The following is a 26047-nucleotide window of genomic DNA, read 5'->3' on the forward strand; positions in this document are numbered from 1 at the left end:
GGAGTCTGCCACGCTTCCACTGACCAAACACACTGTCATGGATTTTCTCACAACAGTTGTCTTCAACAATGAAGGAAAAGTCTATATTTAAGACCTTTTTCAATTTTACGAAGGTCCAAGAGTTTCGTATAAGTAACTGCTTCAGAAGAAAACCACATTAAGAGAATTTTCAAAGCTTGTAATGTATCATAATTCAGTAAAAAATACACTAAATCTTAAACGTAACTGCAATAGAATTGTTTGCTTTTAAATAGTCTTATACCTTTAATTCTGACAATAAATATAAACATTCAGTACAGTGTTAAGAAACCATGCAGAACAAGTAGATGTACTTGTAGCTGCGCACAATGAATCTATTGAATCTTCCACAGAAAGACATGTAAAAGTTGATTTTCTTTTTCTTTTTTTTTTTTTTTTTTTTTGGATCTCCTTTGATGCAAGGCTTAGGATTTCAATTTTTGGCACTGGATTCCAGCAAGTCTTTTGCTTCATTTATTTTTGTTGCTAAGTAAGGTGATCCACCTGAGAAGAAAAAAGGTAAAGGGTTACCATTTACACATCAGTATCAGCTGCTTCACTTCCCCTTATTCACTTCCCCTTATTACTTGCTTCTATTAGCTCCCCTTCCTAAGTAGATCCTTCTCATAAAACTGATTAAAAAAATGACACTGATATGAAGAAAACTAATTGATAAGGGAACATGAAGAATGTAATCAAAACTGAAGTCACTGAAGAATAAAGCTAAACAATTTGTCTCGGAAAGAAGTCTGAAATCTAAAATCATTTCACACTGGTGTGATTTAGACTTGCAGTACAGTTTTGCTGCAAATGTATGCAAGGTCAGCTGTCTCAAACATTCATCTAAAGCTAATAGCTATTATGCCAACCCACCCCAAAAACTAAGAGGCAAAATTTTATAAATAATTTTGACAAAATCATTAAGCATGTGCACATACACACACACACCAAGCCTCTGCTATTCTAGATGCCCAGAATTACCAGGCAGAAACTGTCACATTAAAGCTATTTAAACATGGTACGCCTTCTAACTTCTAGTCCTGAACACTGTCATTGCTTTACGCTCCATCTAACAATTTGATTACAGTTCAGCAGTCTTTTTGTGTTTGTTTTTTTACTCTCCCCCTGAGTGCCAACCATCTGCCTACAGTCACTGAAAACAGCATTACAAGGTCTGTATCAGTAACTTACGATTTACTAGAATACACCTATATTATTTTTTTTAATGTAAAAATATGATTCCAGCAGTACTATTCAGCACATTGAACAGCCTTTTCCCAGGCATCTGTTCAATCATAATTTTTCATTCATCATAAAAGACAGCGACAGAAGAAACAGAGAAGAAGTAGCAGTAAACATGTGTAAACAAAACAACAAAAAAAGCCATTCCTGCAGCAATCCAGATCATTATAAAGTCAGTTCATGGCCTAATAAAACAAGTGGAAAAAATAATGGAGTTCAAGTCTCTTGTTCACATTTTGGTTTTGTTTGAATGTAGTCCAAATAGCTAAAACACATTTGAGCAAAGTGAGGCAGGGAAGGGTAGAGAATTGAAATATAAAAACTAAAACTAAAAATAATAATAATAAAAGAATTGTCTTTCTACCCAGGATTTGCTACATTGGTTGAGTATTGCTTCTTTCAAAGAGTAGACAAGAAGATAAAATAGTAAAGGCTATAAACTGCAATAAACAAGGTATCCAAAATAATTTTTAACTTTGCCTTTTATCTTTGTCTTTGGTTTACTACATATCTACAGTGCAGGATCTTAAATTCCAATCTGCTAGAAGTGTTTTCACTACATTTACATCCTTGAGTGCCATATTAATTTTGTAGCCCTCCAATGAGAGAAAATTCAATCTCATGATTGCCTAAGTGTTTGTTTATAATTAAGGCAAGTCCAAAAGACTTATCTCTTCCTCTGTTTCTTTCAGCAAGTATTCTTTCATAAAATTATTAACTTATAAAAAATAACATACAATATATAAACATAAAAACACTTTTAAACTGAACTAAGTAAAGGTTAATAAGCAACTATTTCAGTACTGCTCACTGGGGATGTTATTATGCAAACTTCTATATATTTCTTACTTATTTCTAATCATGTTCTCTTCAACGTTTTGAGTCTCAGATAACATGCAACTTTTAAAATCTGTATTTACTGCCCTTTCTTCAAACAACTCCAGCTGGTAAAACATTATTTTGGAATAACACTCTAATGCTGGATATTATTTTTAAAAGCACATCTGTGCTACCAGAGCCAGAAGAAATCAAGATACATACATGCACAAACAAATCTCTTTGTGATGCCATACGTTCAAAATCACTCCAGGCCTTAGCTCTGCAACTGAAGACATTAGACAACGTTTTTCTTTTTGGCCATGCCAGAAGAGCTGCAGGGGCAGCAAGGAGGCACAAATCCCTTCAACTGGTGCTCCTACTGTGAAAATGCTCCATCCTAATAGCGCACAGGAGGCCTTACTACATCCATCGAAACCTGCATTGTGCCCAGCTGCAGGTGCATTACAGCTCTAAGAGCCATCGGTTAAAATGTATGATCTTCGTAACGGGAACTGCCTCCTTAGGGCTACTCATCACCCGCATGGAGATTCATGGTTCTGGCTCAAGTCTCTGAATACTGCTACAATAAAACTTTGAAACTTATTATTAAAATTTTTTGACCTCCTGGGTACTCTAGCAGTTAAGAGGCCTTTGACCATCATGATGTATTAAAAATGCAAAAGATTAACTAGAAAAGAAATTATATTTATGCAGCTTGTACATTACAAAAAAAAAAAGTGTAAAAAATGAAAGCGTGACATCGAATAAGCAGGACAACTTCAGAATTAAATTGAGGGATGAAGACATTAAAGAAAAGCATTGACTGAATGCTTCACATGGTCAGTGGTCAGTTATTTTTCCCATTTTCTTAAAATGGGGTACAGGCAGGGATCCCTGTAATTCTGTCAAAAAGATATTAAAAAAAAAAAAAAACCTCTGATTTCCCCTTTTGACTTCTGAAATACAGTGCAACTCTTCACCATCTGTTATTTTAAAGTCGAAACAGCAATGAACATATGGGCTTTCTTTCTCAACCAGCTGTAGTGTAGTTAAAGTTATAATAATAGCCTTTCTGTAAGATAAATTTACATTAAAAACCTGGCCAGTAAAGCAACAGTGCCCAGCTTTACGTATTTTCCAAGTGAATTCAAGGAAGTCTGAAATTCAAAAATGATATACTTAGTGCCTGCAGAACATTTCCCCACAGCAAGTTACTTTTGTACACGTGACTGGTCCATTCCATTTCAAAACAGGAACAGGAATTTAATATAAAAATGTTGTAGCTCATTTTTTCTTATTTTGCAGAAGGGTTGTTTTTTTTTTTTTTTTTTTCTTCTTGTAAACCAGTGTGGAGCACTGGTACACAAGCTCATAATTTTATCTGAAACAGCACAAGACTAGAAAACCTTAAAGAAAGCTGAGCAACTTACTAAAGATGTAGTTCATAAAGTCTGGAAATCAGCCTAGTTTATCTGAGATAAAATGCACAGAAGCTTAAGTCTATAAATAAACTTCATACAGTGTGGTTGTTAATACAATCAGTAAACTGAAGAGATCTCATTTAAGCCTCTTCCTTTCCAGCTTTGATTAAAAAAGGAAAAAGAAAAAGAAAGAAGAATTACTTACCTTTATCAGGATGATTCAAAATCATGATTCTCCTATGGGCTGTTCTGATTTTGGCCTTGCCAGCAGATGGACTGCAAAAATAAATTGAAGTGCTTACTATAAATGCCACTGCATTCAGGCTATAAATTAACACTTTATACTGGCTTCAAAAATAATTAAAACTTGAGATTTTCACCATCTTGTGGACGAAACATAAAATTGCATCTTTGAGGAAGCAATATTAACAAAAGACATGCAAGTTAGGACATGCAAGAGAAGGACATTTATAAAAAGAGCCTGTGTATTTGACATTTGACACATACAAACATCCTTCATCCTTTTTTCTTTTTTTCTTTTTAACCCAATATACCCACAGTGATTTAAAATATATAATTCAGGGGGAAAAAAAAGCAGCTTTAGGTGTATCTAGTTGGTATTCTTATCATCAGTTGCAGAAAAAAAATATTTTTTCCTCCTAGAAAAGAGGTATTTATATGACCAATGACAAAACAACAAATATTAAATATTATCATATTTTTTCTACTGTAAATATTTTTATAGTTGCTATAAATACTCTCTGTTGGAGCCTGGTAAAAAAAAGTATTTTTTATTTTTGCAAAGCTGTTCAATTCGTTGCATTTAGGGACATGTTGATTTACAAGAGCTACATAATGTTGTTTCCTTCAATGACAGATACATAAAATATGTACTTCAACTAAATTAAATATGTACCTTGCCAGACAAATAACCACTTACGGATGCAGTATGCCGGCACCGTAGACTCTGGTATGCAAAAGGACAGTTTAAATGGTTTAGTTTTTCGTAATTTGTTAGCATGCAGAAACGAAGCAATATTTTCCACTTCAGGTAGCTTCTTAATCAGTGATGATTCAATTAATCTTTTTGTAGATACAGTCTGAACGCAAGGTATCAGCCTAACTACGCTCCCAAGGTAAACAACCTCAATTTATTACTCTGTTACAGGCAAATTAGTATACGTTACAAAAATAGTTCACAGAACTGTGTAAGAAAAGAACATTTCAGTGGAACAAAGTAATCCAGAAAGTAAGAATTAACCAGAGGGTGAAGCGCTTGGAACTACAAAAATGATTTATTATCAGATAGCTAAAAATAAGATGCCCATATTTTTATTTGTGCATCTGTTGCTTAATATTGTAATAATAGTTTTATATCATAATAGTATAAAGGGAAGTTGATATAGCACTTTTAGAAATTCACATGGCTAACTGGAAAAGTTGCTGCTGCATATTATGGAAAATCACACAGTTTTGTTCTAACAAGCAACTGAAAATATGGTGTTTGTATCTCATAAACTAATGAAATTTGACATCGCCTTATCTGGCTATGAAGACTTATACGTAAAGGACTAATTGCCATCAGAGAGAAAAAAAACGTCACAAATCTCATTTTCGTTGAACTGGTACAACCTCACCACCTGAGTCGACCAAACACCATCTCCTAACCTCACTGACTTTCTCCGGCTGGAAAGTCTAATCCCACGAACACTGGGAACACTTTTAAGGGCAGGGCTGACCTTCAGGGGCCATAGATAGGCTGCAGGAAGGGACTACCAGGAACCCCTCATGCAATTCAGCAAGGACACAGATGCAGAGCCTGGCACCTGGGGAGGATGAGCTCCTCACAGCACTACGGGCAGCACACAGCCGGGCTGGGAAGAAGCTATGCTGAAAGGACAACACCTGGAGGACAACAAGGTCATGAGCCAGAAGCAAAGGAGGACAGCAGCCTCCTGGCTGTGTGGACAGTAGCGTGGTCACTTGGTTGCCAGAAGCAGCTGTTCCCACCTACTCAGCCAAGCACATGAAGCATTCAAGAAGGCTTCGGAAATAGTGTAGCCAGCAGGAGTAGGGAGGTGATCGTCACCCTGTACTCAGCTCTGGTTTTGGGCCCCTCAGTACAAGAAGGTCATCAAGGCCCTGGACCATGTCCAGAGAAGGGCTACAAAGCTGGTGAAGAGCCTGGAGCACAAGTTGTATGAGGAGTGGCTGAGGGAGCTGGGGTTGTTTAGTCTGGAGAAGAGGAGGCTCAGGGGAGACCTCATTGCTCTCTGCAGCTACCTGAAAGGAAGGGGTGGGGAGCTGGCGGTCGGCCTCTTCCCACAGATAACCAGTGACAGGACTAGAGGGAATGGCCTCAAGTTGTGCCAGAGGAGGTTTAGGTTGGATATGAGGAGACATATCTGCTCAGAAAGTGCAGTCAGGCACTAGAACGGGTTGCCCAGGGAGGTGGTGGAGTCACCATCCCTTGTGGCATTCAAGAAGCGTTTGGATGAGGTGCTACGAGATACATTTTAGTAGCTTAGTGGGTAGCATTGGTCAGAGGAGGACAGTTGGACTAGATGATCTTGTAGGTCGTTTCCAACACGTGTTTCTATGATTCCGTCACATCCAGATGCTGCACCCCTGCACAGAGCAGACGTGGAGCAACCACAGCAGGTTCAGGAAAGGACCCACCTTGCTCAGGGGCTGGAGCATTTGCCTTGTGAGAAGGGGCTGAGGGAACAGGGCTTGTTCAGCCTGGAAGAAGCAGCACCTCAGTTCCTACACAGAGATAGGGAAGAGTACGGGTCCAGGCCCCCCACAGGGACTCATGGTGGGAGGGTGAGAGAAAATGGGCAAAAAGCGAGATGAGAGGTTTGGACTGGACACGATACTTTCTGCTCAACCAGGGCAGCCCAACAGTGACACAGGTTGTCCAGAGCATCTTTGAAGATCCTCTGGGTAAAGAGCTGAGCAACTTTGTTTTGAGCAACAGAGAGGACTAGAGACCTCCTGAGGTCTCTCCCAACTTGAATGACCTTACAGTCAAACAATATACCTGTGTTTTTAATGGAAAATAAAACACAAGAGAAAAAAAACAGGAATCGTGACAACCAAACCTTAAATACACTAAATTGTTTGTGTAGAGTATGCTCATTTATGTAACAGCTTTTTTTTTTTTAAAGGTTAAACCATTCATGTTTTAAAAATCACAACAAATATCTTCAACTAATGCATAATTATTATAATTCAACTTGTACATTAACAAACACTTTCTTTGGAAAGAAATATTTTGCATCTCATTCTGTGGAAGAAATGGTATAATATAGATAATTTTGTTCATTTTTATCTAGAATTTTAACTTACAGTTTTCATAAGACATTTTCTGACTTCAGAAAATCAGCAGCAGGGATGTGATAGCAGTAAGCCATTATACTTAAGACATCCATAGGCAAAATTATTTTATACTGGCAAATCTAATGTTTGGATAACACTCCTAACATTTTCACTTTCTATCTCATCTCAGACATTTCCCCATCTCTCCCACCAGCAGTTCCTCCTAGAGGGTATATAGCTGTTAAAAATTATTGCCATGTTGTACTGAATTTCAGTAATCGGTGCTGCTTCATAACAATAAAACTTGAAAATAGTTGGTATTTTTAGTACAGTACTCTGTAGCTTTGGATACGTTTTACATAGTTTAAATATATACAATGCACATACATGTTTCTGTCAAAAACCTTGCAATCTTAGAAAATGGCTATTGAAGTATAATATCTGGAATGTGTAAAGAGTATGTATTTGAAATGTAAAAGCTGCCATTGTATGTTCACCTTTATCATGCCTCTTTATTTACAGTGTGCCCACATACATGCTGAGCACTTAAAATAATGAACAAAGTCTCTGCTCCCAAATTTAACGTGAGTTGGAAGTGAAGACACAGAAGACAAAAACTACAAAAATAAGATCAATGCCCAGACAAAATCTAGTTTATGCATAGGTTGGCAGTTTCCATAATACATTAAAACACACTTTTTTTTTTTTTTTTTTAAATGGCACCTTTATACATGTAATATAGTAAACTGAGTTAAAACTGGTCTATGAAGGTGTTTTCAAACAATGTGAAAGCTTCCTATAATGGCATTAGCCATGCAGCTACACAATTAAAGGGTCAGTTCTTTAAACATTAAGAACATTCCTTATATCTGATTAAGAATGGTATTTGCAAACCTGAGCCCAAACACATCAAGCAGTGTCACTGTTCCCTGTGCAGACTCACGCTATTAAAATAAAAAATTAACAAGGGACTGACTTCAGACGTGAAGAAACTTCAGGCATGTACATGAGCAGTGTTCAGACTAAGCATTACCACTGTAAACAGACTTTAATGAGCTGCAGTGTGCTACTCTGCAACATGACCGAATCTGCCCTTATAAAATAAGTGAAAATGTAAATACATTATCAAACATAAAGGTCAAAGGAACTATTTCTGAATAGCATTCATATAAATCTCCTGTTCAGTGTTCAAGCACAAAATATTTCAAATGTAATTTTTTATTTACAAATTCTTGAAATGAATGCTACATCTCCATAATTTCCATTATGTTACAAGTAGCACACCAACAAGATTTTAAGTCTCAATTTTCACCACCTGAAATAATTTCTTCTGGAGATAATTAATACCATCTTCTTTATTTTTCCTGATCTTAAAATTCAGAACTATCTAAACCAGAAATAGGATATCTACTACCTAAAGGTCAGATCTGTGCCTCTCATCTGGAGGGCCCTTAAACCCACCATTTGCTTTATAGAAAATGCTAAAGCACGTGCTATCATTGGCCATCCATGTTTCTGAAAAAAAAAAAAAATCCACTTGAAAATCCATTGATTCCTCAGCCTGGAAATGACTTGCTATACCCACTTTAAATGACAAGTCTCTCAATGTATTTTTTGTTTGGAGTATGCTGTAAGTCTTAATCCATACAAATTGAAGAGTAGGGAGAAGAAAAAAAAATAATGACAAAAAAATGAGCAAAATTGATTTGTTTTCCTTGTTTATCAATATAATCTACAACATTGCTCATATCAGGGTTTTTATTGGAAACCAAGCCATGTGATCACACTAATTAGTGCAGTATGTGCTATTCTGATATTTTAAGAGCAGTAATTCTCCAATGCAGTATGTTGCCATACCTTCAAGCCAAACATAAGTGGCATGTTCCATTACTATTTTGTTGCTTGCTTTCCAGCTTAAGCAGAATATTAGAATGGTTTAAGCCATTAGATGTCTTTAAAAAAAAAAAAAAAAGGAACTTGGCCAGAGTATTCCACATTCTTGCAATATGCATTTTCTTTATTCAATACTCACCAAACAAAAACACATTAATGCAACACACCTACCTTACACCTAAAATAAGACTTGCTTCTCGCCTACTCATTTTCTGTTCAAATCCTCCTTTATAGTAGGATGAAAGACTCTAAGAAGAAAAAAGGCAAAACAAGCAATAATTAGTTTCATATACAAGGTGCCAGGACCTAAATCCTATTTATTTGACCCCAGTCACAGCTTAACATTCATCTATAATTTATTTTGAAGGCATGGAATGAGTAGAAACCAGATAATATGAAAGGACTTCTCCTGGGTGTTAACACATACAAAAGCCAACTTAAAAATAGCTATCTGTGTTTTTACAATCTTCTACTACTAATAGAAGATATTAATAGCTACAACCATTAAAATCCTGCCTTCAGGCAAAACAGCCCAGAATCAAAGTACATGCTAGTATAAAGTGGTACACTGCCTGCGTTTGGGGAAGCAGGGAAGGGAAAGGAGGAAAGTTGTTTAGAATAGCACTGGTTGCACTGAAATGGAAAATGGCAAGAGTGACGACATTCTGGTATCCAAAGAATTATGGACGATCACTCTGAATTCCACATATTTCTACAAAGAAAGCAGGTATAAGCTATAATAAAATGATGGGAATGATAAATATAATAAACTGATGAAGAGTCATTTTTTTTTCTATATGAACCACTGTTACTTAAAAAAAAATATCAAAGAATTCTTTGAAGGAACCCTGGAAACAAAAATGATAACAACAACAACAAAAAAAAGAGAACAGGTTTAGCATAAAACTTCAAGTTCTATTTCAGGAAATCACTGTGCTGGAGAACACTGGAAAGGCAGAGTACATGGGGAAACCCTAGACAGGTTTTGCCTTTATATCCTTCCCTAGACATTGATGACTGATGAAGATTAGAAACAGGATTTGGGGTTAGTTTTTCATTAAAAACTCACTGGTATGTGCAACTTTAGCCACTGTTTTAAGACAAAAATAAGAAAAAAATAAAGAAAAAAACAATAAAGAAGAGAGAGAGATGTGAGTAAATCATTGCAACAATTAATTGTCATAGGGAATAGGTTGAAAGTATACTTGTCAACTGTAAATACATTTTAAAATAAATTTTTAAACAGTAACTGAACCGCAAGGATGGTTAGCAATGATTTCCTCAATGCAAATGGTTCTTACAGAAGAATTAGGGATAGCCCACTGCTATACAAATAACAGTCCCAGAGGCAACAGACATAGCTCCAAGACAGCCTGCCTTTGGGAATTGGCACGCAGTGCCAATTGAATCTGCACTCAACAAGACTGAAGGTTTTTTTTTTCCTCAGTGCAAAAACCTATCAACTAGGGAAAAATAAGCTTCTTTTGCTGCTATCAAGGGGAAGACTGGCCTGAGAGCTGAGACTATTTTTAAACGTTCCTTTTACCCCCAAGTAAACGTGTGCCTGGCCCTTAATAAAACACTTTCCTCACTAGCTACACTAAATATATCCATTCATATCCGGCGAGAATTATGCCTTACATTTATACATACTCTCTCTCAAGTAATTTCAAATGCATTAAAGCATTTGTAAGGCTCTGTCTATGATATCTAAATAAAGCCTTTAATTAAGGTTAGGAACAACATTCACCCAAAAGCATGGTTCAGAAATAATCACCTATTGCTACCGGTACAGAATGTCTCTGAAGGCAGCAATTCCCTCGTGGAGCCAGGAAGTTTCACACAGCCACAGAAAAGATATATGTGTTGTGGGGTTTTTTTTGGTCAACTTTTTTTGTGCTGCTACGATCTGTAGCAAAACTTACTTTTCTTCTTCCCACCCCACTCAAAACATACATGAAATTAGCACCACTGTAACACTTCAGTTACCAAAACCAAAGCAATTGCAGACATGTCATGCCTACAACAAAAATCTGTTGAGGAACCACTGCTACACCTATTGGGTAACACAAAACAGGTCTGTCATGGTGCACAGCAACATTAGAGGTTACACTACATAATACACAGAGAACACAAATGGCTTCTCCAGTCCAAGAGGAAATTATTCTAATGATTTAATGGCCACCAGGTAACATCCTTGAAGAGGTAAAACTGCCCAGAAATTTGCAAGGACATCGAGGAATTACTACAGCCAGGAGAAAAGAAAAAAGCATGCTTTAATGCCCTGTGAAATAATTTCCGGAACTTCTTCCAAAGAAACTTAAATACAGATGGATTTCTGAAAAGGTTAATTCTTCAACCCTAGCATACAGCTGTAATACAATTGGACACTGATTCATGTACAGAAAAGCAATATTTGAATTCTCTCTAATAAAGCTCCTCTCTGTTCTTGGTAGATTTCATCTAAAATAGCTCATTCGAAATCAGGGAATAAGGAGAAAGATGGCTATAGGCTTAAATTCAGAAGTACTTTTTCATGTTTTTAAAGCACTTTTCCTTGACACTGTTCTAACCTCAGGAAGCCTTGATTTGGTTCACTTCCAAGAAAAATCAAAAAAGAAATTCTGTTGTCTATGTCCTTTGGCACATAAACAAATAGGAACCTTCAAAAACAGCGTGTGCAAGTGGGCATCAAGAAAAAGCATTTTCTTCTCAGAAATGAAGCACAGGGCAAGAATAATCATTTTCTTAAATTAAAATATTGAACCTAAACAGAATGTAAAGCAAAAGGAAATTAGGCATTGAAGCCACTGTTCCTCTTGGTTAGAATATGGGGAAAAAACATGAAGTATTCATTTTTGGAAATATCTTGGCAAACTTCTCGTTCCCAAATTAAACAACTTTTCCATGCTATTCAAATTAAAACTAAGAAAAAAATCTTTCTTTTCTAAGTAATGACTGTAGCGAATGAAAAAATTCTCAGATATTTTTCTGTTATGAGAACTTTCTGATGTGTAGACAGCTCCAGACACTTTATTATTAATTAACTCTGGCTATTGCAGAAAAATTTTGTACTGGAAGAATCACTAAAATGAGCTCTCCGTTTCTTCATCCTCTTGGAGAGAGGCTGGCGAACTTCCATTTAATTTACTTTACTTCCTTGCATATTATTACTGTTTAGCAACTTATATAAGCAAATTCCGCTTACTAAACAAATGCTATTAATGGTTGAGGGTGAAATAGAAGATGGCTGGACTTGTTCTGCAAACATGCATTCACTCTTGTAATTTTTCACAAAATCCAATTCATTTGGACTGTGACATCTTCAAGACACTTTTCCTGGAATAGCACAGAGAAAGCATAATGACTATTTCCATGTAAGATAAATGATATTCAAAACTCCATAACTGAAACCAGACATCACATCGAATTATATGAGGCAGTGTTTTTTTCTGATAACTTTGTGTGTTGGTCCACCACCAACACAGTCCCCCACAGAAAAAGGTAATAAACCCTGTGTGCATGTGCTATTTAGAAGCTGTGTTTATAAAGTAACCTAAAATTTGCTGAGATCATCATAGAGATTAATATAAAATGGGCTGCAAATTTTATTAGTCTCTGGAAGCTTTATTTTCAGTGAAAGACAAGATGAATGGTTGCTGCTCTTAATTCTGAATTCAGAACTCAATACATCTGAGCAGAAATTGATCAAATAAGGGAAACTGAGTGCAAAATTGCCTATGAGGTGTTGTAGAAGGGACCAGTGTTTTCTGGAACACAATTTTCAGGATTCAGGAATTTGAGGATTTTAACAGATTTGCCTAGAATTGCCGTTCCTATAGCTGAATATTAAATATCATTGATTAAAAAAGGAAAAGTAGTGCTCTTGAAATATTTTTTATTTAATAAGAAAATATTAATATTACGATTAATAGCATTAAGGTCTTTCTGAGGAAGAAAAAAGAAATGACTACATAGCACCAAGAACCTTGTATTTGCAATAGATCCAAGACACTACCCAGAGAAACAAAACAGTGTCACTGGCACTGGTGATAACAGTAGCAAAATAAGGTTCAAGCTAAAAATAAATAAATTTATAAAAAAAAGTATTTCATTGTGAGGGACTTGTTATAGAGAAGAAATAAAAATGTTCCCTCTTACGTCGTCTTCCCCTGAAAAAAGACAGTAGAAAATTTCAGTGATAAATTATAACAGCATTTACTCTTTATACTTAAAAAGTCTATATGCTTAATTGTGATAAGTTAAAGCTAAACAAGAGGTAGGAATTCAGAATAAAATGTAACACTTTTTACTTGCTTTTACTTGCTCCTTCTGGCTAGAAGATGAGTGGAATTGTTGATTCCACACGTTAGTTATTTAGGTAAGTAAATAGTGTCAGACACTCAAGATCCAACAAGCAGGCATTTTAAATGATCACTTCGTAACTGCTCAACTTGACCTCACGTAAGTAATTTATTAGCGAGCAGGAAGAAAGGATAACACTGCAACTACAGCTAACAAGAGCTGCAATTTCTGTTGTGAACAGGAGAAAAAAAAGTAACTGCAAACGTGGGGAGAAGAGTAGGTGCTTACAGAAAGAACCAGCTAGCATTTCAACAGGCGGCTGCTTCACACTCTTCCCCCAGAAACAAAGGCTATGAGGGACAGGGTCTGATTCTAGAAAGCTAGAGTAACCACTGAAAAATACAGTGACCAAGTTAGGTGCCTCTAAACACCACAGGAAACCAGCAAGTAGCACTAAGCCTAGACACAAAATGAATTCCAGGTGCTTTTTCCAGCAAACACAGGCAGAAGTACTAACTGCTTGATTTCCATTGTCAGCACAGTTTAGAGAGCAATACGCTGTAAAGAGACATGATGAAAGTCCTAACCCATAGATTATATTCAGCAGCTTCAAATTCCCCAAAATGACATCTTCTTAAACAACTAAAATAAGAAGTTTGGGCAACAAACACTTACCTAGAATCTTTGTATGTAGTATTTTCTCTTTCTATTGTTTTACAGACAAATTACAAATAGGAAATGATTGTTAAGGGGAAAAAAAAAAAAAAAACCTCAGAAAATAAACAATCCAATAAAGTTGTACCTGCAGAGTAATGGAGAACAGATAACCTTTGCTTTGGAATTAGACAAGGGACTTAAATTTGGACTATGATTGTAGAAAAAAAATGCCATTACCCTCACAAGTATACAGTTAAAAAACACATGCAGTTAATGGCAAACCAGAAGAGTTTTAGTGTATCCAGCAGATCTCATATTATACTGAAAACCTCTATTTTTATTATTAGCAATAGAAGAGAAGCACCCTACTAGAGACCAACGTATAACTCTGGGCTTTAAGGCAGGATGTGAAGGCAGAAACAGGACTCAACTCCAGGAACACTGGGAATTCAGAAGGTACTCTGGGTTGTTGGTGAATACTGCAGGACTGTGAAAGTCATTAAGGTAAAAATGAAATAGACCTCTGGTGAGCCAGGCTCAGCCAACTTACTGGTTCTGAGGGGTACAGTTTCCTAGGAACAGACACCTCTCTGTGCAGTAGCATGTCATATTTCAATGTATTAAAAAGTCACCGCCTGCATTCTTGCATGCAAATGTCTGAATTTAGATTCCCTAGTCTGTAGCTACAAGTGGATAGATGAAGTGCTGGACTAAAACTTCTGGAGAAGGAGGATGAAGACAGAAACACTCCTTACTCTGAATCCACGTCCTTACTGCTTGCTAGTTCTAGTCACACTCTATCTGCTTCACATGAAAGCAATTTAATTCAGAGTACCTAAAGTCCCCTCTGCCGTTTTGGCAGGCAACATGGGAATCTCTCCAAAAATGACTTTAGAAAGGAAAAATGAAATTGGTGTTGGTCTCACAACAGCAATGCAATAGAGGGACAGAGAGCAAAAATTGATCCTGGCACACCATTTCTGGCCAATACACATCACAATTAGGAACAAGTGTGGAACTGCCCTAAGAGGACAGCCCATGTTTTGAGTCTTTCCTTCCCCTGGAAGCTTGCACTGATCATCCCTGCACCTTCAGCACATCAACACAAAGTAGAGAAGGCAAACAGATCTGGCCCCTAGCTTCTGCCCATTCTTGGCATGCAGTATACAGATAAGCTCCACGTTGCAACTGGCCTCACAAATACATGCAACGTTAAGGAACACTTTTCAAAAATCCTGCCTGTTTTTTGTTTTTGTTTTTGTTTTCAGAAAATAACCATCTGCAATAAATATTCACTCACACACCAAAAGGCGAATGGTGGAATTATCCACTTCCATCTGTGAACAAGTGTTCACAGACTGAACTTTGAAAGAATCATTTGCTATAAGCAGTCACCTACCTCGGTAGGAATTACTTTAAACAAACTGGAATGGAACATATTTATTTATTTACCAGAGGACAGTGTAGTCATCAAAGCCAAAAAGAAAGTGCTCTGGAATATTTCTTGTATTTGCTGCTCTCACAACAGCCTACCTTTTGATTTGTCTTCTTGATTATTTTATTTTAAAACAAGTGGAGGAATAAAGAAAACAGGATCTTAGTTAAGAGCTCAAATGTTATAGCTGGGGAACAACAACAACAAAAAAGACAATTCATGTGCAAAGAGATAGAGGACCTTGTTTTCTTGTTCACACGTGAGTTGCAACGAAAGAAAACAAGCTCCTCCATCTCTTTGGCAACCTTTCCTGGAAGTTTATCTGTAAGAAAAATGACTGAATTTGTTCCTTTTTAGCTTCTTAAAATGAAACTGCAGGTCATTGCTTTGTAATTGCTAGGATTTAGCTATCTTCCTACAGCCCAATTCAACAATTTCTTTTAAGACTTATAAGTAAAAACTTCTGAAAAACAGAATGTCACCAGGAAATTTAGAAATGCTTATGAAATCTCACAAACATTTTTTGATACAGTTCTATTTACAGAGACTTAAAATATACTAAATAAAATGCTAGACCATACAGAGTAAGGAGCACCCTTACCCGGGGGAGAAAAAAATAATCTAGCTGGCACTTACCATTTTCAAACATAAAATGGCTCCTTTCTAAATACTTAGAATTTAAAAAATGATTTAGCTAGTATGAAGTAACCTCTAAACTTACAGAAGTTGAAATCTTCCTTACTGTCTCTGTAATTGTTTGCTCCAATGGCTTCCAAAGGTGAAATGCATAACGGCCTGGAAAAGATTGAAGTTAGATGAACTTATAATCAACATCCACACGTACACAAATAGCCTCTGACATCTGCTCCACAGCTTACAGAAGAATTTTAATTGGAAAAAATAAATAAATCAAAGTCATTCTTCATTGTTAGTCTTTTCATTTCGTTTACTTGCTGTACAGCACTGTTGCATTTTGCTGTTTTTCAAGATATTTCCTCACCAGCTGGTTCTAGATCCTGCCCAGCAGAAGTCCCATGATGTCCCATGCAGTGGTTTACATTTTTCGGTCTTTATACTGGGAGTGGGGGCAGGAGAATTTTAATACACTGAATATAGAAACCCAGTTGCAGGTGGCAAAGATCCTTTGTGCTTGCACACAAAATAAATAGATTTAAATGCATTTCAATATAACAAATGAAGTTATCTACCTTGTGAACTTTAAGAAAAAGCGAAATATGAAACATTAGCTTTCAATAAACATTATTTATTAAATACTGCTCAAAGGTTATGTTTTCCAAACAAATCTATATACTACGTGTTTCTTGATCTGATGTTGTATGCTTAATCACATATTGTAAGCACTGCATTTTTTATTTTGTTAAAAAGAGAAGGCCTTTTAGGATTCATAGCCGTTCAACTCCCAAATGGCAGTGAGCATCTAGAGCTAAGAAAGGCACTAAATCAGGCTGTATTCTCTGAAGCACGAAGAGGGTCTACCAACTAAAGAATCAAAATTTGTATTGCATTACTGGCAGGTTTTCCCTGTAGGTCCCCTTCCCTCAATTTGTGTTTTGATTAATTATTCATTAGCAACATAACATACTATTATACACAACGGAAAAGCATTGTATCAGACGTGTCTCTGCTTTACTCTCATAACATCTTGCTTTCATTCTTAAAATACAGGAAGTCTCCATAGGTTATTTTAACAATTTAAAGTCTGTAGCTGCACTAACATCGAAGTTAAAACCACTCTCGGAGTATCATTGCTGAAATGCTGTCATGTACAAATAACATACTACCTCACCTTCTTCTTAAAGCTTACTGTTACCACTTCATTGCTAGCTGTCACTACTACTTCTGCTCAACCAGCAAAAGAAATTCTAAAAGTACCCCTCTTCTGCTTCTACAGAAGCACATATAACAACCAACTTAACAGCTGTACATCACCAAAGATCCTGACTTTCCTTCCCCTAATTAAAATAAAACAGCTGTACCCACAAAACACCAGCTGAATTTTAGTGTAACTTGTTCATCTATGTGCATCTATTCTTGGTGTACGCATTTGCACATGTCTGAGCATGGCTGATTTTACATCCTGGAAGTAATGGATATTAACTTGTGTATTTCAACACCAGAACAGACCAGTCATCCTACATGAATAAACCAGCATGCAAATCACGCTAAGCCCATGGCCCATATTCACACTAGAATATATTTTTCAGAAATACATAGTCTAAATACAAATAGTTCAGGTAACAAACACGCTATTATAGAACCAGTTTAATCTGATAAACCATTGTAGCCACTAAAGCCTTTTATTTTCCTCTATTTGAATTTGTGTAGCATCACCTTCACACCACAAGGTCCTGCTGCGCACTTTTGTACTAAAGAACCTCTTCCTTGCAATATCCTCCTGTGTGTGCGCATGTATAATGTCATCATTTTACATTACATTTGCAGACAGAGAATATGCAGAACCTTTTCACTGCTGCCCATAAAATATGTTTTTCTAGCAGCAACTTTTTCAAAGAGAATTTTGGAAAAAGTATCAGGGAATTTTGAAGGGACAGGAGCTAGAACTGGACACGATTCTCCATAACACTCTCAGGCTACCTCCACTTCCCAAAATAAATATTCATAAAAACTCCATTAACCTGTTTGGAAACAGTAGCAGACAGGTAGCAGTTCCACAGCCTGCTAGAAATTCAGCTTACCTGCAAATGCAACGGTTGCAATGCCAAGTCCGACTGCTATCATAGATCTGGCCTAAAGCAGAAAAAACAGGAAACAAAATAAACTGCAAATTCAATTTGAAATACAGGCATCTTTAACAGCAAGTATTTCTTATGCCTGCCATATATAATTTATATGAAATATAAAAGAAGGTTCTGTATTCCACAGGCTACATCAGGTTTTATACTTCAGCCCCACAAACCCAATGCTTCAGGTTTAACTTGCAACTATCCATTAGCATATCAGTGAATAAACACTAACAGCTTCTATATGCAATAATAAAAACATAAGGCAGATGCTGCACAGGATTACCTGATTTTTTCTTGTGCAGACTAGTTCTACACAGTCTGAAATCATGTTTGCCATAACAGAAGGTATTAGTTTATTACCAAAAAAAAAAAAAAAAAAGTTGCATCCCACAGCTGTAGCCACAAATATTAATGTCTTACATCTCTCACTCTGTGACTCATGGAAGCCCCACAGTCAACACATAGAGCCTGGACATCTCATTATTTACTGTCGACCACTGTCTGAACTTAAAGTAAAAATATTTGTAAAGAGACTTACGACAGTTTTCATTTTCAGCTTAACTTTGCTTCAAGTCTAACTGGACTCTTGGAACCAAACTCACCACAAGACTTGACCATCTGGTTCACTAGCAACTCCTACATTTTCCTAACTCAAAGACCTCAAATAAGGTGTGTATGCTTTTCTACACAGTGTTTGAAGAAAGTCAAGCATCCTATAAAGGATATTGAACAAGAAGCTGCTACACAATACTTGGTAAACCCTGAAGAAAGGACTGACTCCTCAACCTTTTCCAGAACCCAGGAAGGGTAATGAGCATCACAAGCACACGTCTGGTGTGTCAGGGTATCTATCCACATCTGAAAAGCCTATGTTTAACCTTTGAAAAAAATGAAATGATGTTATCTGTGGCATTACCTGTTTTATGATAGTTTAATAATGCCTTGAAGTTTATGCCAGAAATCATGAGAAATCAGATTAAGCCTGTTTAGTTGGAATTCAAAACATAAGTACAATGAAAATGCTTTTATCACCAGATTGACTCTTCTGTGTATGCCTTTCTGCTCCTATTACTTCTGCATTTATCCAAAAACTGGTTTATAAGATTTCTACCAACAAAGCTGAGAGCAGGACTGGAAGCCCAATTTTCAACATTAGTGTCCCAGTAACAGGATCTGGAACCATGTAGCCTTCACTACTAAGACCCCCGGGGCTAAAATTCTTTGTAGTAAATCTTATTTCTAGACAGAGAAGGGGAAGAGTTAGGAAATACAGCTTTTAAAGCCTTCTAGAATTGGATTATCAGCGGCTAGAACCCAGCTGGAGCTCCAAAGTTAAGGCTGGGGGAGTTTTGAACAGAAGTGCTTAAAATCCACCTGTCTATCCCATTTTATTTGTCTAACTCTCCATTTCAGTGTAGCCTCAAGTCTTCATATTACCAATCATTTCTGAACGATAAGCATGTAAAAATAACGTAGTAGTTTAATGTCTGTTGTTCCTTTCAGTTGCACAAAATTTCCCTTCATCTTCAGACCATGAAAAAAATCTAAGTATGCTGCCTTAAATGGTAGATGAAATAAAACGGTGAAGCACACAGTTCATCTCCTCGCTAAACTCAAATTCGTTTCATTTCTTCTCACAAATCGGTTTTCCCAGGCTCTCAATACACAAAAAACTTCCACTAAATTCTTGTGATCTCTGTTTAGAGACCAAACAGCAGCTGCCACGTTTCTGGAAATATCAAAACCCTATAGAAATCCTATATTATTCTGTGCTCTGTGATCATGGATTTATATGCAGTACATACTTTCCTGAACTCATTCAGAGTGACAGCAAGAATCTTTCACTAAGTGGTTACAGTCAATTAAGAGCCCAACAATGTGTGAAATAGATCATATTGGAAAAAAATATATATATTTATTAGCCTGTGCTTGTCAAAATTAAGTTATACTTGCTTTGCCACCAACAAGGTGGCTTATGTCAGCAATTTACAGCAAGGTACACTGGTAAGGACACCTCCTCGCAGGTTAAGGCAGAGCAGAAACCAGGCTAATAAATAAACCCTGGACCATGTCAGCTCAGCACAGACGTTGCTTAAGTGTTTTTGCAGAGTGGTTTGGGAACACAGGGCAGAGATCCCTGAGGGCCTTTGATAGAGTCAGTCACATCCACTGGTGTATATTATTGCAATCTTAGTGGAAAGCACTCGCAGTTACTGGAAAGCTAGTGGAAAGCAGATTTAAAATAAAAAAGTGAAAAAAAATAAATAAGTGTGCCAGCAGCTCTAGGTTAAAAACTGTAAGGAAGATCGGCAGGAATCTGAAGACCAGCCAGAAAAGTAGCTAAAAGGTATGGGAAGATCAAGCCAGAGAGGCATGAAAGATTGCCCACTTTTACAGGTGAGGTACAGCTACCCAAAAAGTTGAGAAACATTGGTTTAAAAACTGAATTTAAATCAATGGAAGAAAGATTGCACGGTTCATCTTTTACTGTCACAGCCTCTCTCATAAAATCAGAGGTAACTTCAAGTACTAACCAGTAAATCCTTTAAGTCCAGTCTGCTTCAGATTCCTTTTTCCATGCCTACTTAACTCAGATGATTATTTAGAAGAATAAATCAAGGCTACTCTGGTGCTTTGAAACACAGAGCACAAAATTTTATTCTTATAATGAGTGCAAAGCTTTAATTAAATGCATTCTTTTCTTGTCAATATTAAAGGAAACAATTCATTCTCACTGCGGAAGGGATCAGCTTATTTATGGCATGCTAAGACAACTAGCACCATGACCACTTCGGATCACACCGCTTGAAAATGCCTGCTATTTCAGATGCAAAGGCTGAAAAACAAAACAAAACAGGACTTTTAACTATGACAGAATTGGCGTTTTTTTTTCCCCAAAAAATAAACAAGTTTAAGAAATTTAGAATATGTGGGGTTTTATAAGAAAGCATTCTTTTAAGATCCAAGAGGGAAAAATAAAGAATTAAAAGATTAAAAAGTAAAATCTGTCCCTTTCTTGATTCAATGAATCAGCTCCCAAAGGTTAGTCATCAACTCTGTGCTATTCTGCTGATCTCAGTATTTTAATTTTACTATGTAGTTCAGTTTTCTGTAACAAACCCTCTTCTATACAGACAATAAAACAAAGTTTTGCTAAATCTGCAAAACCTGTTTTTTTATTATTTTTTGAGAATTATGTATTAGGAAATACACACATTAGAAAGGCAACTGCAATACCTGACTTACCAGAGCATTTGGCAAACAAAAAAGGATAAGGCATATTAACTAACATACAGTATATATGTGGAGGTATACATTATATGCTGTTAGCATAGAGATATGGCCTAATTTTTTAATTTGTAATTTTCCAGAAACCTTAATTTTTAGAAGAAACTGGGAAGAGTAAGTTACCATTCTGCAAATTCCTAATCCACAGTGCCCTGCTAACTTAACTGTGCTCAAAAAGGGTAACTTCTGTGACTCCTACCATTACAGCTTTTCCTTCCATAGAAAGAAAAATAGTAGAAAAAAAGTTAAACTAACAAACATAAAGAGAATTGCAAATGTATGCTTTTAAAATTTCAGGATTATACTATTACATCTGACTACAGGCTACCAGAACTGACTTCACAAATGTCAAAACATACCTGCTTAAACAGGGTTTGGATTTTATTCTCTGGTTCTTCTACTGCCATCAGTGAAAACACCTTTCTTGGTTAAATGAAAAATATTTTGCTTTTCCCACAATCAGCTTTCAAATACACAGCAAGAGCTGTATTCTTTTTTGGGCCACAGAAAGCTACAGTCTAATGGAATAAAAAGCACAGAGAAAAATAATAATTTTTTCTGATGGGCTGGGCAGCAGTTTATTAGTCCTTTTTTCTCTTTAAACAGCTGCATGCTGCTAAGAAACAGGATTCACAAGTATACTAACCAAATATACAAAAATATTTCTGAATATTGTTTAATATTCAGAATAAATAAAAATGCCTGAAATAAATGATTGTATTTGGCATGGAAGGTAGAAGGTTTCTTCTACGCCTCAGAAGAGTAGCTACAGCTTATTAGAAGCCTGTTTCAGCGCAAAGCACCTAATCAGCTCTATATGGAGCCGGATACGTTGGGATTATATCATAAACTATTTGCAACAGACTTGATTTCATAACCTAATGCCTTGCATCCACTCTTACCTTCCTATGAAATTTAATTTCTTTTCCTATAGTAAATTAAAAGTAATTTCAGCTGGATACTCCTCTCCATACTCACCCAATTTTCATGTCATTTTTTTATCATCTATTTTACAACATTTTTTCTCTTTTCTGTTTAAAAAGAAGATGCTTGAATGGGGGACTTCAACCACCTGGCTGTGAGCCGGGGAAGCCCCACAGCAGGCTGTGAACAACCCAGGAGACTCCCAGATTGTGTTGAGGATAACTTCGTGGCCCAGGTATGAGACAACCCAAGCCGAGGAGAAGAGTCACTGGGCCTGGTGCTCACCAGTGGGGGTGAGCTTATTAAAGAGGTTTAGACTGGAGGCAGTCTGGGCTGCAGTGACCATGTCCTGCATGGTCTTTTTGTGGTCTTGGGGAATACAAGCCTGGTGAAGAGCAAAAGCAGGACTGAACTTCCAAAGAGCAAACTTCCAGCTGTTTAAAGACCTAGTGGATAAATACTGTCCTAAGGGACAAAGGAGCTGAGCAGAGCTGGCAGCTCTTCAAGGATGTTTTCCTTACAGGACAAGAACTTTCCATCTCCTGAGTAAGAAAGTGGGCAGGGAAGGCAGACACCAGAATGGGTGAGGCAGGACCTGCTGGTCAGACTGAGGCACAGGAAAGAAATGCACAGGCAGGGGAAGCAGAGACATGTGGCCTGGGAAGAGCACAGGGATGCTGTCTGGGTGTGCAGGAATGGGGGCAGGAAAGCCAAGGCACAGATGGAACTGAGCTTGATGAGGAATGCAAAAAAATAATGAGAGATTCTCTCAGTACATTGACCAGAAAAGAAAGGCCAAAGAGAGTGTGCCCCCTCTGATAAATGAGAACTGGTAATGACAGACATGGAGAAGGCTGAGGTACTCAGCAACTTGTTGGCCTCAGTCTTTGCTACCAGTCAGGCTTCCCACATCTCTCGAGTCCCTGAACCTCTGGGCAAGGTGTGGCTGGGGGAGCAAAGTGGCTGCCACTGCAAGCAAAGAGCAGGTTGGAGACCACCTGGTGGAATTGAACAGGTACAAGTCTGTGGGGCTCAATGCCATGCATCCCAGGGGCCTGAGGGAATGGGCTGATTGAGCTGCCAAGCCTCTATACATCATATTTGGAAAATCCTTGTAGTCAGGTGAAGTCCCTGGTGACTGGAAAAAGGGAAACGTCACTCCCATTTTTAAAAAGGGTAGAAAGGAAGACCTGGGGAACTACAGACCTGTGAGCCTCATCTCCATGCCTGGAAAGATCACAGAACAGATACTCCTGGAAGCAATGTCAAGGCACCCATAAGAGGACAAAGAGGGGATCCGAGACAGCCAGCATGGCCTCACCAAGAGCAAATTGTGCCTGACCAACCTGGTGGCTTCTGTGATGGAGTGTTCATCAGTTGACAAGGGAAGACCAACCAATGTCACCCACCTGGACTTCTGTAAGGCCTTTTGACACTGTCCCACGTGACATCCTGATCTCTAAATTGGAGAGAGATGGATTTGATGGGTGGACCATTCAGTGCAGAAGGAATTGCCTTGAAGGTTGCACCCAGAGAGTGGTGGCCAACGGCTCCATGTCCAGGTGGAGACCAGTGACAAGCAGTGTCCCTCAGGGGTCTGTCCTGGGAATGGTCCTGTTTAGTATTTTAATTAACAACGAGATCGGAGAGGGTGCACGGGGAGGTGAGAAGGGGAAGGTGTTTTTAGTTTGCTTTTAGTTTCTCACTGTTCTAATCTGTCAGTAATAGGGAATAAATTATATTAATCTCCCTATGTTGAATCTGTTTTGCCTGTGATGGGAATTGGCGAGTGATCTGCTTGCCCTTATCTCAAGCCTTAAGCTCTTTTTCATCATATTTTCTCCCCCTGTTCATTTGAGGAGGGGGAAGTGACAGCGCAGTGTGATGGAGTTTATGTAGCTATCAGTGTGAAACTGCCACAAGACATTGTTAACCCTGGATGTTGTAAGGAATAGACGCACAATGCTATAGTTGATCTTGATACAACTTTGAATTGAGTAAAAAATATATATATATAATTTCTTTGTCTTTCAACACCTTTGCATTTAATTATATACAACTTGACCTCCTGAATTCCTTAGTTAGGAATCCAACAAGCACATACCCTGTCTCTTCCACTGCTTACATGAGGCCATGACATAGGTTCTAGTCCAACTACAAATTATCCTCCACTGCCAACCATTTGTTAACAGTTCACAACAAATATGGTTGGAAATGTGTTTTATAAGACATTGACAAGTTAAAGGTGAGCTTCACGAAGAAGCATTTCAGGATGAATCTAGTCGTGACTGAGAGAACATTAGTTAGAGATGAAGCCATTTTAATTAATTTATATTGGTCAGAGGTTGGACTCGATCTTGAGGTCTCTTCCAACCTACGCAATTCTGTGATATTCCCATCTTTTAATGAACAGTAGCCTCTAACTATCACAGAAATGACGTGTCTTTACCTATGCTATTCCTCAAAAAGTATGGGTTATTAATTATAGTTAAATGTAAAAACGTATCTTAGCTCCTGCAAACTCAAGGGCAAGCTTTCTTCCTTTTTTTTTCTTCAAGGCTCTGACCACGGCACTGCATGGATTTTCATTTAGAGTTACTATTGTTTGTAGCCTCTGAACCTGAATGTGCGAACACCACAGCTGGTCCCTTTGGTTCCTACCAAGCTGGCTGAATGCTGGGACATGTTTTAGACTACACCAAAGCCCACTCGGAAATACTTCCCACTTCTTCTCCTGTAACGTCAGCTTAAGATCCTTACCTTCCAAGCAGTTAGAAGATCCCTCTCCAGCTCCCACTAAAACCCAACCGTTAATCCCACAAATCCCCGTGACAGCAGCACAAAGACCGCAGCCCCAGAAGAAACACTTGAAAACTGAAAATAACGAAAATACCGCTTTCTCCACCAAAAGGCCTGTCTGAAGAACAAACTCCAAGGAGAAAGCTGTGACAGCCCAGAGCCTGGTAATGTAAAACCCTTCCACACAACACTGAGACCACGACAAAGCAAGCCCCGCTGCAGACCCTGTGACTGGACCCTATACTGCTGTGACAAGGGATAGACAGGTTACAGAACCTATTCATCATATAGAGAGAAACATGGTGTAAAAATGGCATTAAAAAGTAAACTCGCAGAGTCAGACGCACGGACACCAGCGTGTATTTACAGGCATTTAATAAAAGTGAAGCCCAAGCCCCCCGGTGCGGGCAGAGCCCGTCCTTGTCGTGCTCCCCTCCGCCCCCCCCCCCGGTGCCTGCCCCGCAGCGCGCTCACCAGCCCCCGCTCTGGCTCGGCTTGGCCCTTGCCGGCACCCGTAGCGGCCCCGGTGTACTCGGCATAGCGCAGGGCCTCGGAGGAGGCCCCGGCTCCCTCCATAATGGCGGCGGTGACGGCACGCTACGGGCCGCCCGGAGGCACAAACTAGTTGGAAGGCGAAGCTCCGCCGCGCGTCACTCTGCCCTGACAGGGGGAGGGGCCCCCTTGGCGGGGAGCGGGGCGGGCGGTACCACAGCGGCTTGGAGGGGGGAAGTGTGAGATGGAGACTCGGCCTTCACCTCCTCGTCCCGCTTCGTGGCCGGCCTCGCGTAGACTGAAGATCCTGATAAAAGAGGCTGAGGCCTCGGCTTTATAGCTGAGATTACCGTGAGGATGCTCATACCTAAAGTGGAAGTGGAGCTCCCCCCACCTCACCGCTGGTGGTACGCGCCGCGCTGAGGAGGGGCGGTTGGGCGCGGCGCTGTGCTTTGCCCCCTGAGGGGGCCCTGAGGGAGGGGGGGTCCCTGTCCCTGTCCCTGTCCCTGTCCCTGTCCCTGTCCCTGTCCCTGTCCCTGTCCCTGTCCCTGTCCCTGTCCCTGTCCCTGTCCCTGTCCCTGTCCCTGTCCCTTTCTGTTGTCCTCCAGCCGTCCTGAGGAGCTGGGGGGCTACCAGACGGGTGGCTCTTTGCTCTAAACCCAAAAAAA

At 38.5% G+C, this 26047-nt stretch overlaps 1 protein-coding gene across 1 annotated transcript; it reads right to left on the bottom strand.

The window, feature by feature from the left end:
• Window positions 1-385: 385 nt before the first annotated feature.
• On the bottom strand, window positions 386-25530 carry DNAJC15 (DnaJ heat shock protein family (Hsp40) member C15). Its single transcript, XM_082751955.1, has 6 exons — window positions 25362-25530; window positions 17829-17880; window positions 15833-15906; window positions 8886-8962; window positions 3706-3776; window positions 386-522 (listed from the first exon to the last, which is right to left on the bottom strand). Exons 1-6 carry the CDS (start codon window positions 25461-25463, stop codon window positions 452-454), a joined length of 447 nt encoding a protein of 148 aa, XP_082608081.1. The 5' UTR covers window positions 25464-25530; the 3' UTR covers window positions 386-451.
• Between the last annotated feature and the right edge of the window lie 517 nt (window positions 25531-26047).

The sequence above is a fragment of the Aythya marila genome (assembly GCF_965140915.1).
Source record: "Aythya marila genome assembly, chromosome: 1".
In the NCBI taxonomy this organism is placed as follows: domain Eukaryota; kingdom Metazoa; phylum Chordata; class Aves; order Anseriformes; family Anatidae; genus Aythya; species Aythya marila.

Excerpts from the sequence above, each read along its gene's own strand:
- DNAJC15 (XM_082751955.1), bottom strand. The coding sequence starts at position 25,463 with ATGGAGGGAGCCGGGGCCTCCTCCGAGGCCCTGCGCTATGCCGAGTAC. Across the intron at positions 15,907-17,828 it reads TGCAACCGTTGCATTTGCAG|GCCGTTATGCATTTCACCTT; the intron begins GTAAGCTGAATT and ends AATCTTTTCCAG. Across the intron at positions 3,777-8,885 it reads AGTCTTATTTTAGGTGTAAG|TCCATCTGCTGGCAAGGCCA; the intron begins GTAGGTGTGTTG and ends TTATTTTTGCAG.